The 16868-nt window shown below is 43.3% G+C and overlaps 1 protein-coding gene across 1 annotated transcript in view; it reads right to left on the bottom strand.

The window, feature by feature from the left end:
• ubald1a (UBA-like domain containing 1a) overlaps nucleotides 1–12038 on the bottom strand; it is a 36698-nt gene extending 24660 nt beyond the window's left edge. Inside the window, exons 1-2 of the mRNA XM_071408651.1 lie at nucleotides 11770–12038; nucleotides 11068–11127 (exon numbers count right to left, since the gene is read on the bottom strand). Coding sequence (XP_071264752.1) covers nucleotides 11068–11127; nucleotides 11770–11877 — 168 coding nt within the window. The 5' untranslated portion in view covers nucleotides 11878–12038. The remainder of the gene's footprint in view (nucleotides 1–11067; nucleotides 11128–11769) is intronic.
• Between the last annotated feature and the right edge of the window lie 4830 nt (nucleotides 12039–16868).

The following is a 16868-nucleotide window of genomic DNA, read 5'->3' as shown; positions in this document are numbered from 1 at the left end:
CTGGTCACCCGCGGACGTCCAGAGGGGGCTCTGTCGGTTCCATCTTCCAGCACCTCCGCTTCGGTGACAATGGAGTTGGGAGGGGCTGTGCAGACGGTGGCTATGGAGACATATGTCTCTGAATCCCTGCATCAGGGGTACATTCGGTCCTCCACTTCACCCGCCTCCTCGAGTTTCTTTTTTGTGAAGAAGAAGGATGGAGGTCTGCGCCCGTGCATTGACTATAGAGGTCTCAATCAAATCACGGTGAGGTACAGTTACCCGCTACCTCTTATCGCCACGGCGATTGAGTCAATGCATGGGGCGCGCTTCTTCACTAAACTGGATCTCAGGAGTGCGTATAACCTGGTGCGTATCCGGGAGGGAGACGAGTGGAAGACAGCGTTTAGTACCACCACAGGGCATTATGAGTACCTCGTCATGCCGTACGGGTTTATGAATGCTCCATCAGTTTTCCAATCCTTTGTAGATGAGATTTTCAGGGACCTGCACGGGCAGGGTGTAGTGGTGTATATCGATGACATTCTGATATACTCCGCTACACGCGCCGAGCATGTGTCCTTGGTGCGCAGGGTACATGGACGACTGTTGGAGCATGACCTGTTTGTAAAGGCCGAGAAATGCCTGTTCTTTCAGCAGGCCGTCTCCTTCCTAGGGAATCGCATTTCCACATCAGGGGTGGAGATGGAGAGTGCGTAATTGGCCGACTCCCACCACAGTTAAGGAGGCGCAGCGATTTTTAGGGTTTGCCAATTACTACCGGAGATTTATCAGGGGTTTTGGCCAGGTGGCTGCTCCTATTACCTCACTGCTGAAGGGGGGTCCTGTACGGTTGCAGTGGTCGGCTGAGGCGGACAGGGCTTTTGGGCAGCTAAGAGCTCTGTTTACTTCGGCTCCCGTGCTGGCCCATCCAGATCCCTCTTTGGCGTTCATAGTGGAGGTGGACGCGTCCGAGGCTGGGATAGTTGCCGTGCTCTGTGCTTTCTTCTCGAAGAAGCTCAGCCCAGTGGAGTGTAACTATGATGTGGGGGACCGGGAGTTGTTGGCTGTGGTTAAAGTGTTGAAGGCGTGGAGACATTGGCTTGAGGAGGCTAAACACCCTTCCCTCATCTGGACTGACCACCGCAATCTGGAGTACATCCGGGCAGCGAGGAGACTGAATCCTCATCAGGCAAGGTGGGCCATGTTCTCTACCCGTTTTGTGTTTACCCTGTCCTACAGACCAGGTTCCCAGAATATGAAGGCAGACGCACTGTCCAGGCTGTATGACACAGAGGAGCGGCCCATGGATCAAACTCCCATACTCCTGGCCTCCTGCCTGGTAGCGCCGGTCGTGTGGGAGCTGGATGCGGACATTGAGCAGGCGTTGCGTACAGAGCCCGCTCCCCTCCAGTGTCCCGTCGGATGTATGTACATTCTGTCTGCTGTCCGTGACCAGTTGATCTATTTGGCCCACACGTCACCCTCCTCTGGTCATCCAGGGATCGGTCAGACGGTGCGCTGTCTGACTGGGAATTACAGGTGGCCCACCTTGGCAAAGGACCTGAGGGTTTATGTTTCCTCCTGCTCGCTGTGTGCCCAGTGTAAGGCTCCGAGACACCTGCCCAGAGGTAAGCTACATCCCTTACCCGTTCCACAACGACCTTGGTCACACCTATCAGTGGATTTCCTAACCGATTTTCCTCTTTCACAGGGAAACACTACGATCCTGGTCGTTGTGGATAATTTCTCTAAGTCCTGTCATCTCCTCCCTCTGCCCGGTCTTCCTACGGCCCTACAGACTGCGGAAGCCCTGTTTACTCACGTCTTCCGGCACTACGGGGTGCCTGAGGATATAGTGTCTGATCGGGGTCCCCAGTTCATGTCGAGAGTCTGGAAGGTGTTCATAGAACGTCTGGGGGTCTCGATCAGCCTCACCTCGGGTTTTTACCCCGAGAGTAACGGGCAGGTAGAGAGAGTCAACCAGGATGTGGGCATGTGTCTGCGGTCCTATTGCCAGGACCGCCCGGGGAGTGGGCGGCGTTCGTGCCCTGGACCGAGATGCCGCAGAACTCGCTTCGCCACTCCTCCACTAACCTCTCCCCCTTTCAGTGTGTATTGGGGTACCAGCCGGTTCTGGCGCCGTGGCATCAGGGTCAGACCAAGGCTCCTGCGGTGGACGACTGGTTCAGGCGCGCGGAGGAGACATGGGAGGCCGCCCATGTTCACCTCCAGCGAGCCGCGCTGCGCCGAAAGACCAGCGCGGACCGTCACCGCAGTGAGGCTCATGTGGCTCTCGACCCGAAACCTGCCCCTCCGCCAGAGGAGGGTGAACAAGGTGTGTTACAGGTTACAGCTTCCCTCTGATTACCGTATTAATCCCTCGCTCCATGTGTCTCTCCTCAGGCCGGTGGTGGCTGGTTCGCTCCAGGAATCTGAGGTGCGGGAGGTTCCTCCGCCCCCTCTGGACATCGAGGGGGTCCCGGCGTACTCCGTTCGTTCCATCCTGGATTCGAGGCGTCGGGCCTTCAGTACCTCGTGGAGTGGGAGGGGTATGGCCTGGAGGAGAGGTGCTGGGTTCCGGTTGCGGATGTTTTGGATGTGGAACCGGATCGCCCTGCGCCTCGCCCCCCCCCGGGTCGTCCCCGAGGCCGGTGTTGGCGCGCCGCTGGAGCCGTGCGTCAAGGCGGGGGGTACTGTCACGGCTTCCGCCGAAGTCAGCTCCTCTCCTTGTTCGGGCGGCGTTCGGCGATCGACGTCACCGGCTTTCTAGCCATCGCCGCTCCATTTTTCATATTCCCATTTGTTTTGTCTTGTTCCACATACACCTGGTTTTCATTCCCTATCACACTGAATGTATAGTCCTCTGTTCCCCTCCATGTCTTTGTGTGAAATTGTTTTGATGTTACGTGGGTATTGTTACGCGCCAGACTTTTGTTTATGTTCCGTGTTTTGGGCACTTTATATGTACTTATGTGCTTTCGTTTGGACCGGAATAAAAAGTGTGCCTGTTAATAACTACACTCTGCTCTCCTGCATCTGACTTCGCCTCCAGTACACACCTGTAACACATATACTTTTCATAAACCCTTAAAACATTGGAAATAACTTCAAAACAACTGTATTCTTTTGCGTGGGTTGTATTACCAAAATAAATGATCACACACACATAATAATATAACAAATAATGAGTTCTGGTTCCTCCAGAAAAGTTCTGTACCACTAAATGGGAATGAATGCAAATGAACCTATAGTCCGATAAGCATAACCAGTCAAATGTATTTACATTGACTATTATTTACAGAGAATTGGCTGCGCCAGTTTTATTTATCGGCTTCTCAAAAATAAAATATAGACAAAAAGCCTGCTATTCCCGGCTAACGGAAACCCTGCTCCACAAGGATAGTAAAACAAGAAAATTCTACCTCGTCCCCACGAGGACAAAGGCTATTTTATGATTAGGGTTTAGGTTTAGGGCTACATTTGAGGTTAGGGTTAAAATTACAATTAGGGTATTTTTGTATTTTATTAGGGTCCCCAATTAGCCGGGGCCAAGGCAGCTACTACTCTTCCTGGGGTCCAAACAGGAAACTAAACACAACAAATAAAATATAATACACATGACACTACATAAATGAAAAATACATATAAAATATATAAAGATGCCTGTCTCTTCACAGTCCCTGTTGTGCCGTAAGGTGTTCTTTATAATTTTTTTAAAAATCTTATTTTATTTTTGCCTAGAATTTCATTTAATTAAGGTGCTCCAGAGTTTTTAACTATCATTCTTTATATAATTTATCTTTGTTTGGGGTTACGGGTTAAGGTTAGGGAAAATAGGATTTTGAATGGAAATCAATTGTAGGTCCCCACAAAGATAGAAAAACAAGTGCGTGTGTGTGTGTTTTTTTTTGACTGTCTGCTTTGCTGGAGAGGGGTACTGAAAGCAACGTCTCTGATCTATACCTCTATCTGGGCCTTACAACTGTAGTAAAGTGAATGAAGCATCATATGACCTGGGAAGAGGAAGTGGATTGACTTCCACTACAGCACATGTAACCCATGTGACCGATAACTAACCTAGACAACTAGATACACTTACAACCAGGAAATACAGTTTATAAAGGCTAATACTAAAACAACATAAGCCTGTGGATTTGACTACCAGTGGAAATGACTCACTCAAACACAAATATACAGTGTGCAGACAAGGATGTCATTGTTCATTCATGTCTGGTGTGATATTGTTGGTCTAGGGCAGGTCTAGATGATCAATGAACAAACCGATAGGCTCCATATGTCATTTTGAGGTCAAATGAACCACTCTTTACAATGCTGGCATTCACAGTTGCTGGCTAACTATCGTCTGGATACAGTGACGTAGTCAAGAAAGGATTGGACAGCAGAGCATGTTAAGAGTAGTTGAAAGATTATTTCCTGGCACTATGCATACTCTGAGGTTGTGAGGGAGGGGATGGAGGGATGGGGGGGGGAGAGGGATGGATGGAGGAATGAGGAGTAGTCTCTGGTAACTATATGCATGTGATTTTGTTTCTCGTGTGAATACAAATAGCGTTCGCTCTGAATAGCAGACACACGCACATTAATGCGCACGTGCACATACATACACACACTTCACTGAGTCAGTGGTTTGACCACCTCCCATTCAGAAAGTCTCCCAGCTCATACTCCCAGAGACCGACACTATGGCCTCTGTCGAGGCTCTACCAAAACACAGCCAGATAGTTAGCTCTGTGTCCGCAGCCTAACTGGCCCCTGCTGCTCTGAAAGAGTCCATTTTGGGGAAGCCGGAGCCTGGCTTCCTGTTGGAATGTGTTGCGGTGGCACTGTTTGTATGGGCAGAGAGTGTGTGGAGAGGGAAACCGCTGAGGGGAGAGCCGACGAGACACAACAAAGAGGCAAATCTAAACATGGCCGAGCACAGGCCGGCTGCTTAGGAGTCAGGAGGGGCAGGGGCAGTGTTAATTTTGGCAGCTATTTTAGATTTTGTTTAAATCTAAAAATACCTTTTTAGTTTTAGTCACATTTTTGTAATTTCATCCTTCTTTAGTTTTAGTTATATAGAGCTTCTAATGTGATCAAAGCAAAAATAGACTACATGAAAGTAAAAGAGAGTAAACATTGTTTCTAGTTGAGGTTAGTTACAAGTGTCCAGGCTTCGCATCAGTTCAAAAGATTGCCTGGGAGCTGTGCGGGGGAGCAGGGCAGATCAGCTCAATCAGACCGCGCAACTGAAAGATGTAAATCCTGCCAATGAGGAGACTGCATGAAATATTCTGCATGCCTGCTTAGGACTGGACAAAACAGACGAAAATAAGCTTCACGTCAAATGAAATGTCCATTAGACTCACGTGGAATTCTCGTCTCATCACATTTTCATCAACTAAAATAAAAAGTCATTTGTAATAGTTACTGTTTTTTTCCCAGGGCATCGTGTCTCGTTATCGTCAAAGTTTTAGTCAGAAAAAAATTGGTTATTGACAAGTATTTTTTGTCATAGTTATTGTTGATGAAATTAACACTGGGCCGGGGGGAAGAGACAGCCAAGGTGAGGCAGGGGGGAGCAGGAAGGAGGGTAGGAAGGGCAGCATGGAGGGCAGGGGGACTACCCAGACAAGAGTATGGCAAGTTTAGGAGTAAGTTTCCCCTCGCCACTGATCTGGAAGGTCTGTAGTTCTCCTAATGGTTAAGGTTAGGATTTAGGGAGGGAAAGCTGATCCTACTTAGGCCCATTACTCATGCAAGCTCCTCACTGAGTAGTCGGCTCCTAACTCCACCATGGCTAGGCTAACTCTCACTTTAATGACAGACACAATGCTTGTCCCTAGGCCCTTTATATCAATATGAACAGGCTCAGAGAAGAGAAAGTCCACATTAAAGGCTCTGCTTCACGGCCTTTAGTCTTTGTGTTGTCAATTAGAGGATGCTTCATTAGTATTCTACCCATAGCCACATGACTCATTTGAAGCCTGTCATGCTCTCTAAAATAATATTGTGTACAAACACAAGCACACATACTCCCACATACCATCCCTTTCCCTCTCTCACACACACACCTCAAATACGTGTCTGTGCAAAGATTAACGTTTGTTTATGTTGTGCCAGGGAACAGGCAGGGCTTTGCAGCACTCCTCTGGCTTTCTTTATTCTTCGCTAGGCTAAATCTACCATGTTTCACAACATAATGCAAGAAGAAAGAGGGGGGAGCTGCATTCCGCTACTGGAGATGGTTGATATTAAATTGGTCATCTCTGGCTGAAAAAACTCATGGGTAGAATGTGTTGATTCTAGGGTAAATCATAATACAATTTAGACTTGATAAGGAGAATATTTTATAGTATAGTCTGGAACAGTTATCATCTCATTATACTGAGGATGAACATTTTATGGGAATTCATGAGCATAGACTAAAGAAATGTATGGCGCTGAGCTTTTCCTGCATCCATCAGGTCTGTCAATCACAATAAAATGTGCCAGTCGGAGGAAATACTGGAGCAAAGTGGATTAAGTCTCTATAGCCAAGCTACGCTGATAAGCTCCAGGGAGTTGGCATTGGCAATGGCTGCAGCCTGCCATGAAGTAGACTAACACACACACACACTGGGATTTTTCTGCCATTGAAATCCTTGGGCGGGCGTTTTTTTCCAAGTCACCTAAGTCCAAACAGTGAAATTCATTTTTGGGATGGAAAAAAGCTTTCAGTGTAAACTTAAATTACTAAAACCAGATAAAAAAGTATGTAGAAAAGATAATGGACCTATTTATTTTTTATAATATAATTATTGAGAATGTACAATTGTAAATTCCAAAAACAATGAATTTAGCAGTATATCTAGAATACAGCAATTAGCCATGGAAAATTGCTTTAAAACGACAACATTTTCTCTCAACTGCATGGCATAATGTGTGGAATTGCAGGAAATTTGCATTAAAACTGCAAAAATTTCTCTCAGCTCCATGGAGAAATATGTACAATTGCAGGAAATTGGCTTAAAAATTGAAAAATGTCTCTACACTGCCAAGATGGGGGCCTCTAAAATGATCTCTAACATTCAGCCGCGCAGGTGGGCCGATCGGTCACCTTGCCATGCCCAACACCTAAGCCCCTTTTAGATCCATGCTTTGTAAACAGCAGGTGTAGACTAACAGTGAAATGCTTACATAATGGTCCTTTTCCAACGATGCAGAGTTAAAAATAAAGATATATGTATACAGAAATAGTGACACGAGGATCTAATACACAGTGAATAACGAATAACAACAACGAGTAAAAGTAACATGGCTATATAAAGGGAGTATTGATGTGCAGGGGTATGATGTAACTGAGGTAGCTATGTACATATAGGTAGGGGTAAAGTAGGCTACACGATAGATAATCGAAAAGAAGCAGCAGCCTGTGAGTGTGAGTGTGTGTGAGTGTGTGGCGTCAGTATTCATGTGTGTGCATGTTATGTGTGTGTGGGCTAGTGCTGTGCGATGAACCAAAATGTCATTTTTTTGTGAGTTTTTCTAGAGAGAAATCAAATAATTCACAATAGAAAGTCAAGAACAATGTTGTATGTTGGGATGAAGGGAGTTGTCATTTTTACTGAGCAAATATTTTACCTATTTTAGCGCAGAAACGTGGTACCACAATGACCATAATCCATTGCGCCTGTTCTTTCCGGCTCGAACAAAAATGGATACACTTTTATGCCAGCTGCATTAGGTTAGATAAACACAGATTGCATAGGCCGCATGAGAGGGGAATGTACACAACACAACAAGGAGAGAGGGAATAGAGACAGTTCGTGAAAATAGGGATGTCGATATTTTAGGCCAATACCGATATCCAATATTTTCCTTGCCAAAAAACCTGATACCGATAACCGATATTTAAAATTCTTGAGGCCTTTCAAGCATTCTAGTACAGTTAAATAGTTGAAACACACACACACACATACACACACACTGACCCAAAAATTATTTAGTTGGCATTTACAGTATGTATGTCCCCATTACCAGTAAAACATCATCAAAACATATTTCTTTCACTTACTTGCTGTGCTGTTTCGTTTGCTCAGTGGTTTTTGATCAGTTGTTTCATTCTCAACCAGGATTTCATCATACATGTCAAGCAGTGAAGTTTCAGCTCTGTCTGTCCGTGACCTCTTCTGTCGTGGGTCCTCTTCCTCAGTGCGCACAGTCACAGTGTCTGTTTCCATATTGTCCAGCTGTGTCTGTAAGATTTCACGTAACCCTGTTTCTTGTCTGCATCAAAGTAGCGGTCCTTGTACCTAGCTTCGAGCATGATGGCGACACCGTAAATCGTCTCAGAGGGAAGGCCACCGAATCGCTTGTTCACAGCCTCTAGTAGAGTACTTTTGCAAGTTTTAACCCGACGGTCTGTGTCTGCAGTTTTGTTGAGCAGGCGTTTCAATGCCATGACAGAGGGTATCACGTCTGCTACAGACACAGTTGATTGAGCTTATTTCTGGAGTCAGTTGATCGAATGGAGCTAGGAGTATGTTCATGTTTCCAAGTTTCAAACATGTTCTTAAATGCCATTGAAATGGCAGCAGCTGTATGAGAACCAGCACATTCTTAAGCATGCAATACGGCTTTCCTCAGTACTAAATCCTCGTTGAACCACTATGCTGTCAGACTCAGAATGCTCATGGGGCTGAAATCGCTGGTCCAAATGTCAGTCGTGAAGCTAATAGCAGTGACGCCCATAGCAAGTAGCTCATGGATGTGGTTTCAACAATATTGTGTAACTCCGGTAGGGCAACATCTGAAAAATAGCGCCTACTTGGTAGTGTGTACCGGGGCTCGAGGTGCTCGACCAGTTGGCGAAAGCCAACATCATCCACGATAGAGAACGGTTGATTGTCAAGGACAATGAATTCCATTATCTTGGCGTTAATGGATTTCGCCTTTGAGTTGTCTTGCTGAAATTTTCTTAAGTTCAACTTGAACTTGTTTAGTAGTTGGAAGTGTTTGCTTAGTTTTTTTCTGCTTTTGTTATAGGTAGTCTCTGAACGTCTGGGGGTGATGCACTTTCAAATAACTAATTAGGTTTGTGGTATTGAAAGATTTCACTTTCGCCTCTCCTCTGGAAATAATAGCAGCACAAACGTTGCATATGGCCTTTTTGTCATCTTCCTTTGAAATTTCAAAATAAATCCACACAGAAGACATTGTGGGCTAGGTTAGGAATGCTGTGTTGCACATGTAGCTCTGTATTTTTTGTGGCGTCATTGCATCATCTACCTACGTTATACAGGTATGCACGTCAGCTTTCACATCGGTTTTGCACATCAGCATTAAACTAGACATCGGGCCGATGCCGATGTTGGCATTTTTAGCTAATATCGTCCGATTCCGATATGCTTACCGATATATCGTGCATCCCTAATAAAAAAATCTCTAAAATCCTTTAAAGTCATTATTTCATAATGCATTTAATGTTCAAAAAAATTTTTTGAAACCAAAATTGAAAACCATTCTTATTTAAAAAAAATAATCGAACAAAAACCAACCCAACCTCAAAAAGCACTAATCACTCAGCACTAGTGTATGTAGTGTGTGTGTGTGTGTGTGTGTGTTGGGGTGTCAGTGTAAGTATGTGTGAGTGTGTGGGTAGAGTCCAGCATGTGTGCATAGAGTCAGTGCAAGAGAGTTAATGCAAAAAAGGGTCAATGCAGGTAGTCTGGGTAGCCATTTGATTGGCTATATAGCAGTCTTGTTTAGCAGTCTTACACAGGCCTACATAGGGAAACACAGAGACAGAGGGAAAGCTGTTTTGTATTGAAATTGAAAAGTTCTTTATTCTGTCTCTATGGATACAGCGATATGAAATACCCTCCACTGATATGATACAGGCTACTGTACACAAAGACGTGTGTACAACCCAGGTTCACCCATATCTGAGTCTATGTTGACTTACTAAATTAAAGTCATTTCAGGTGACACACATATAGGCTAAATAAAGGTTGGAGGGTAGACATATTGTTTCTGCACAGCTAATAGATGTTATCAAGTCTTGATTTTATCACTCTTACAGTGTTTTATTTTCAATCACAAAAGCTGCAGGTAAAACACTATATTCTCCAGCTTGAACAATGTTGTATGAATACACTGTACTCTGAGCAACATGCGCCCACATAAAACGTATCTGAAACCAATCATTGCATTCACAGACCAGCATGAACACTAAAATGTCCACTAGCATGGTGAGGCCACCTGACACGAGAGAATCTGGACAGACACATGAATGAGTTTCCGCTCAGCTCCAAACTGATCAACATTTCCCCAAATCCTTTATTTAGCCTATATGTGTGTTCCAGAATGCAGCTGTTGCTAGATGCTGCCATGCCATGCAGCTCAACACAAAGGCGTATGTGCCACTGAGTAGGCAGTGCAGGGCGTGCAAAACCATAACAAGTGTTCTATAATATTCAGGCAATGTTGACAGACTGACTGCCAATTTTATGCTTGATATTTTGTTTACACTATTCCTAAAACATCACAGCTGCACTACATTATGTATGTAATACCGTTATAACAACTCATAATGCTGTAATCAAATAGGCAGACAAATGGAATACAACATCAGCCTTCGTTTAACGGGAAATATTTCCCCAGAAACACAAGGACATGGTGTTTGGGGCACACAGAATGTGGAATCCGTTCACGTGTATCCACCACTATGCAGTACACATATCACTGACATCTTCTTCGAATCCATCTTCAACATCCCTCTTTCCATTCCAAAATCATCAACATTCTAATCGAACGCAGGCTGTGCTGGCTGAACCAAACGTGGCTGCTGCTGCTAAACGCTTGCCTCATGTGTTTATTTATGGAAACCCCGACTCCACAACATGGCCGACATGTGCTTTGTTATTGTTTCTACATCATCATAATTATGGGTCTTTACGCATCGTTTTCTAAGTAATTATTGAACTAAGAGAAGGCGTATCGGTACTATTGACACAGTTAGTAATAATATTGTAATAACACCATCATATTAAAAAACATTAGGGTGAAGAGTTGACTGCATTCTAATAGAGAGCCCATACTCACCATCTGATGATGGTGACCGTATGGAATATTCGTTTCTTGAAAAAAGGCACTGAGGGCAGTCTAAAACATACAAAAATACAATATAATTTGATCAATTATATTTAGCTTTTACTACATAGAAAATGTATTTAAATAATAAATATATACAAATACAAATTGTGTAGAGAATTGTGTAATATAGGTAAGACAACAGTTTGTGTTTACAAAACATTCAGCACATAAACAATGGAGCTGAATCAAATTTGATGTGAAAAATATATTCCACTGTTATGTTCAGACTAAACAATCACGTGCAGTCAATACAAACGAACATTTATCTTCATTGCATAATAGCATTTTCTAGCCTCACCTAGCCGCTGCATGGGAACAGGATTAGCTATAGCTAGTATATTTAAACTCTATAGAGTAAATTCTAACGGGTAAACTTTTCCCAGTCCAGCCTTACTTCATGGATACTATGGATATTTATAACATACATACATCAGAACAATTATATATAACACAAATAAATAGACGCTAGAAGTTGAGTTTAAAAGTGTTGATACTGATCTCTATTTTCTAATGTTCTTATGCAACATCAAATGTCAGCCATGATAATAACGAACATCGCAGCACAGTCAAAACTAAAAGTACTGTCTGTCACAGTGGCAGTCAGACATAAACATTAGCTAGCCATCTCGCTACTGATCGTAAACCCCTTACCTCAAATTGCCAATGTGCCGCTTGCAAAAGCTGCTTCGCCTGATCTGCCGCACAACCTGCTGTCAAGACGAACTGGTTTATCATTACTTGGTGTTTGAGTTCCTCCATTTTGCGACGAAGCTTTATTCCTACTCGCGGCTCGTAGTGTTGCGTCTGGACTTCGTTTTCGTGGTTTTATTCCTCTCTTTTCTGTCTCAGTCATCCACCATTACAGCCGGTTGAGCAAACACAAATATTTACTGTAAGAGCACTGATCAGTAGTGTAAGTAGCGCCCCCTTGAGTGACACCAGTCGGTAGCCAATGAAGACAGAGCCGTGCAAATGGGATATGTATGCCACAAAAGTCCTGCCACAACACGAGCGCCGCTGATGAAATGATTCCATTCTCTCGAATCACAAGACAAGATGGTCAGTACAGTGCAAAAACAATATGGAAAAGCTTGGAATTTAGACAGTTCACATGTTCATGAAAATATAATATAGAATAATTATATTAAGTAATATCAAATAGGAGAGGATTACCATGTCCCCCAAAATAAGGATGTCTTCTTTTTATTTGTTTTGGACTACAAGTCCCGTGAGCCAACGCTTTGTTTGTAAATTTCTAGCACATACAGTGGTCCTAGGGGACTGAATTTGTGAATGACGGCCACTCCTGTCCAATTCCCATACGCGCTGTGTCGCTATCTGGCCAAATATGGTAAACAAAACTTCCACCACCAATTACATTTCACGGAGGTACATTATCGACAGTCTCCAGGCGGGTGTATTTAAAGTATTTTCAGACGCGTCATGTCTGCGCAGTGAGGTCAATATTGCAGCCAAAACCACACAGCACAAGCTATATTACCAATATACATTCACTAAATAATTTATGGCATGTTTATAAACAATGTGTTTAATATCCTGCTGTCATTTGAAGTTAATCTCTCAGTGTTGTGTGCTATGAATAATTTGTGTTTATAATATGTGTTTCCACTGGCCTACTGCTTTTTCTCTCTCTGTCCATTCACCATGCAACTCTATGCATTGAGCCTCTAGTTGGCTGACCCCTTTAGCTCTCGTAAGAATACTCAATAACAACAGGCCCTGTTGCCTGTACTTAAAATTGCATTGATGGGGATGCAGAGTGAAAGGAAAATAGCACTGTAGCCACAGGGAGTAGACTGTGTGTAAATAGAATCCTCAATACCATCAATAAACTGCCAAGGATTGTGGGAAACTGGACACTGTAAACATCCTGTTATTGGCCGTGTGCTTATGGGCAGTCTCTCTGTGGGGACTTTAAAACAGAAGTGTGTGTGTGTGTGTGTGTGTGTGTGTGTGTGTATGTGTGTGTGTGTGTGTGTGTGTGTGTGTGTGTGTGTGTGTGTGTGTGTGTGTGTGTGTGTGTGTGTGTGTGTGTGTGTGTGTGTGTGTGTGTGTGTGTGTGTGTGTGTGTGTGTGTGTGTGTTTTTGTGCGCACGATTTAGGCTTTGGAAATGGAGACACCTGCTGGTGAAATGGTCCTTTTGAGCAGTGCATTAGGTCAGAGCTCAAAATAAAATAGATTTCCTATTACTGTGTAGCCATCCTTAGAGCACAGCCAAACCCCAAAATTATAGTTTTGGACTCTCTATGAATATGGAAAATGTTGCCTCTTTTAGTACTGTAATTCCCTTTTTGTTTGATCTGCTTACCTTTATGAAGACCCTTTGACGACATCATAATTAAACACCCTGGCATGATTTCAGTTTCCTGAAAGAAAGTGGGCTAGTCGTCATGCAGGACTAGGTGCATAATGATAGATTATAAGACATCTATTACAATAGACCCCTGTCTGTACACTGTACATGTACTGTATGCCATAGGCCTCTCTTGAGAAACACTGCGGCTGCTTCTCACAACAATAAGAGCAGCTGGTCAAACATTTACCCTGTTTCACCAGTGCCCTTTGTGAATGAACTGAAACGAACCTGGAAGCATTTTGAAACCATGTAATGCCTCCTTCCTTCCGTGACAGACAGCAGCATGTGACAGCTGGATTGGCTTATCTCAGTTTTTACATGCAGTGATGTGACCCACTTCTCCTTTGACCCAGCATTCAGGGCTCTACTTTGCCCCAGATCTGTACAGGCAGCTAGGCCTACTGATTGTGAACCCCCTCTGCTATCCAGTCTTATACAGTCCTGGATGGTGCATGGACCAAAGGCTCCTTAGTACATGAATGTCCACTATTAATAGTGTAATGATTAAGAGACTGTAGTATTATCCCACCACTGCCACCAATGTAACAAATGAGGGGGAACAGCCAGCTCGGGGTTCCAACCACCCTGTTCTGTGTCATAAGGTCCAGACTCTTGGGAGAGGCATTAGTATAGGATTCTAAGGCCAACATACAGAGATTCAGAGAAACTACATCAGAGGCTAAATTAGGTCTGTGAAAGTGCAAAGATTGTGTATGTTGTGTAACCAGTCCAGGGATTAAGAAAGGGAAACTGCCATAGAGTGTACACATGGTCCAGGGTTGAGCAACAGGGTCACAGGGTTACAGGACAGGTCACTGTAAAGCCGTCAAGTGCATGAGGGAGAGTTGGGTCAGGTCAGGTTATGATCCGTAATCTGTGTGAACCTCTAGAAAATGCCTGATCTATCGCTGGCTGTGGTCTGGGGCCATCTGTTTGAAGGTGCTGAAACCACCATAGGGAGCATCTCAATAGTCTAACGTGGTTTCCTCTGCTCATGCCCTATACTTCATTTGCATTGATCTACATGCACGTACAGTGCATTTGGAAAGTATTCAAACCTATTCCCTTTATCCACATTTTGTTACGTTATAGCCTTATTCTAAAATGGATTAAATTAAATTAAATCCTCATCAATCTACACACAATACCCTATAATGACAAAGCAAAAACTGATTTTTTTAAATGTTTGCCAATTTATTAAAAATAAAAATAGACATACCTTTAGAAACACAAAGTCTTCCTAGAGCTGGCCGCCCGGCCAACCTGAGCAATTGGGGGAGAAGGGCCTTGGTCAGGGAGGTCACCAAGAACCCGATGGTCACTCTGACAGAGTTCCAGAGTTCCTATGTGGAAATGGGAGAACCTTCCAGAAGGACAACCATCTCTGCAGCACTCCACCAATCAGGCCTTTATGGTAGAGTGGACAAACAGAAGCCACTCCTCAGTAAAAGGCACATGACAGCCCACTTGGAGTTTGCCAAAAGATGGAACTCTTTGGCCTGAATGCCAAGCGTCACGTCTAGAGGAAACCTGGTACCATCCCTACACTGAATCATGGTGGTGCCAGCATCATGCTGTGGGGATGTTTTTCAGCACCAGGGACTGGGAGACTAGTCAGGATCGAGGGAAAGATGAACGGAGCAAAGTGCAGAGAGATCCTTGATGAAAACCTGCTCCAGAGCGCTCAGGACCCCAGACTGGGGCGAAGGTTTACCTTCCAACAGGACAACGACCCTAAGCACACAGCCAAGACAATGCAGGAGTAGCTTTGAGACAAGTCTCTGAATGTCCCTGAGTGGCCCAGCCAGACCCCAGACTTGAACCCATTCTAACATCTCTGGAGAGACCTGAAAATAGCTGTGCAGCGACACTCCCCATCCAACCTGATGACAGAGCTTTAGAGGATTTGCAGAGCTTTAGAGGATTTGCAGAGAAGAATGGGGGAAACTCCCCAAATACAGGTGTGCCAAGCTTGTAGCGTCATACCCAATTAGACTCGAGGCTGTAATCGCTGCCAAAGGTGCTTCAACAAAGTACTGAGTAAAGGGTCTGAATACTTATGTAAATGTGATATTTCAGATATATATTTTTTTATACATTTGAAAAATGTTCTAAAAACCAGTTTGGGGTATTGTGTGTAGATTGATGAGGGGGAAACAAACAATTTAATAAATTTTAAAATAAGGCTATAACGTAACCAGTGGTGTAAAGTATTTCAGTATAAATACTTTAAAGTACTACATAAGTAGTTTTTTGGGGGTATCTGTACTTTACTTTGCTATTTATATTTTTGACTACTTTTACTTTTACTTCACTACATTCCTAAAGAAAATCATGTACTTTTTACTCCATACATTTTCCCTGACACCCAAAAGTACTAGTTACATTTTGAATGATTAGCAGAACAAGAAAATGGCCACGCACATCCCTGGCCATCTCTGCTTCCTCTGATCTGATGGACTCACTAAACACAAATGCTTTGTTTGTAAATTATGCCTGAGTGTTGGAGTATGCACCTGGCTATCCGTAAATTTAAAAACAACAAGAAAATGGTGCCGTCTGGTTTGCTTAATATAAGAATTTGAAATTATTTATACTTAAGTATATTTTAGCAATTACATTTACTTTTGATAGTTAAGTATATTTAAAACCAAATACTTTTAGACTTTTACTCAAGTAGTATTTTACTGGGTGACTTTCACTTTTACTTTAGTAATTTTCTATTAAGGTATCTTTACTTTTACTCAAGAATTACATGTGGATACTTTTTCCACCACTGAACATAACAACATTTGGAAAAAGTCAAGGGGTCTGAATACTTTCCGAATGCACTGTACAAGCCAGGAATTTTCTTTCACCTGTCCAGTTCTTTCATATCAATACAGATTGATTCAGCTCTCTGGGTAGAGGTGCAGGATTTTAATTTGATCACCCTGTTGCAGGAGAACTGTCCTGCAACAGGAAATATAATACTTGAAGTTTATTTGAGGTTTTAAAAGGCTTCTGAAGTTTGTAATTTCCACTTTGAAATTTTAGACTTAATCTTCCCTTACGAAAAATGTATCAAGCCCTACAAAAATGTACATTAATTTATTATCCACATAATAATTCACATTTCCTGTCTCTACAGGATTATTTTCCTGCTGTGGCAAACTGGCTCAAATTAAAATAATCAATAAGTGAGTCTCAGCTGCAGTACACTTTATTTCCACAGAGTGGCAGTGCATCTCTATGAGAGGAGCTGAGGTAGTTTTCAATAGGCAATAGATGGAAACAGGGTTTTTCCTCTGTTTTTTTTGTAAATTGTAAACTTATCAGTATCACTACATTCATAACAACCTAAGCACTACAAAACTTCTATTCCATCAAATA

Source organism: Salvelinus alpinus, chromosome 7 (genome assembly GCF_045679555.1).
Source record: "Salvelinus alpinus chromosome 7, SLU_Salpinus.1, whole genome shotgun sequence".
Lineage (NCBI taxonomy): Eukaryota > Metazoa > Chordata > Actinopteri > Salmoniformes > Salmonidae > Salvelinus > Salvelinus alpinus.
The sequence above is the reverse complement of the archived record's forward strand: the minus strand, read 5'-3'. Positions and strand labels throughout refer to the sequence as shown.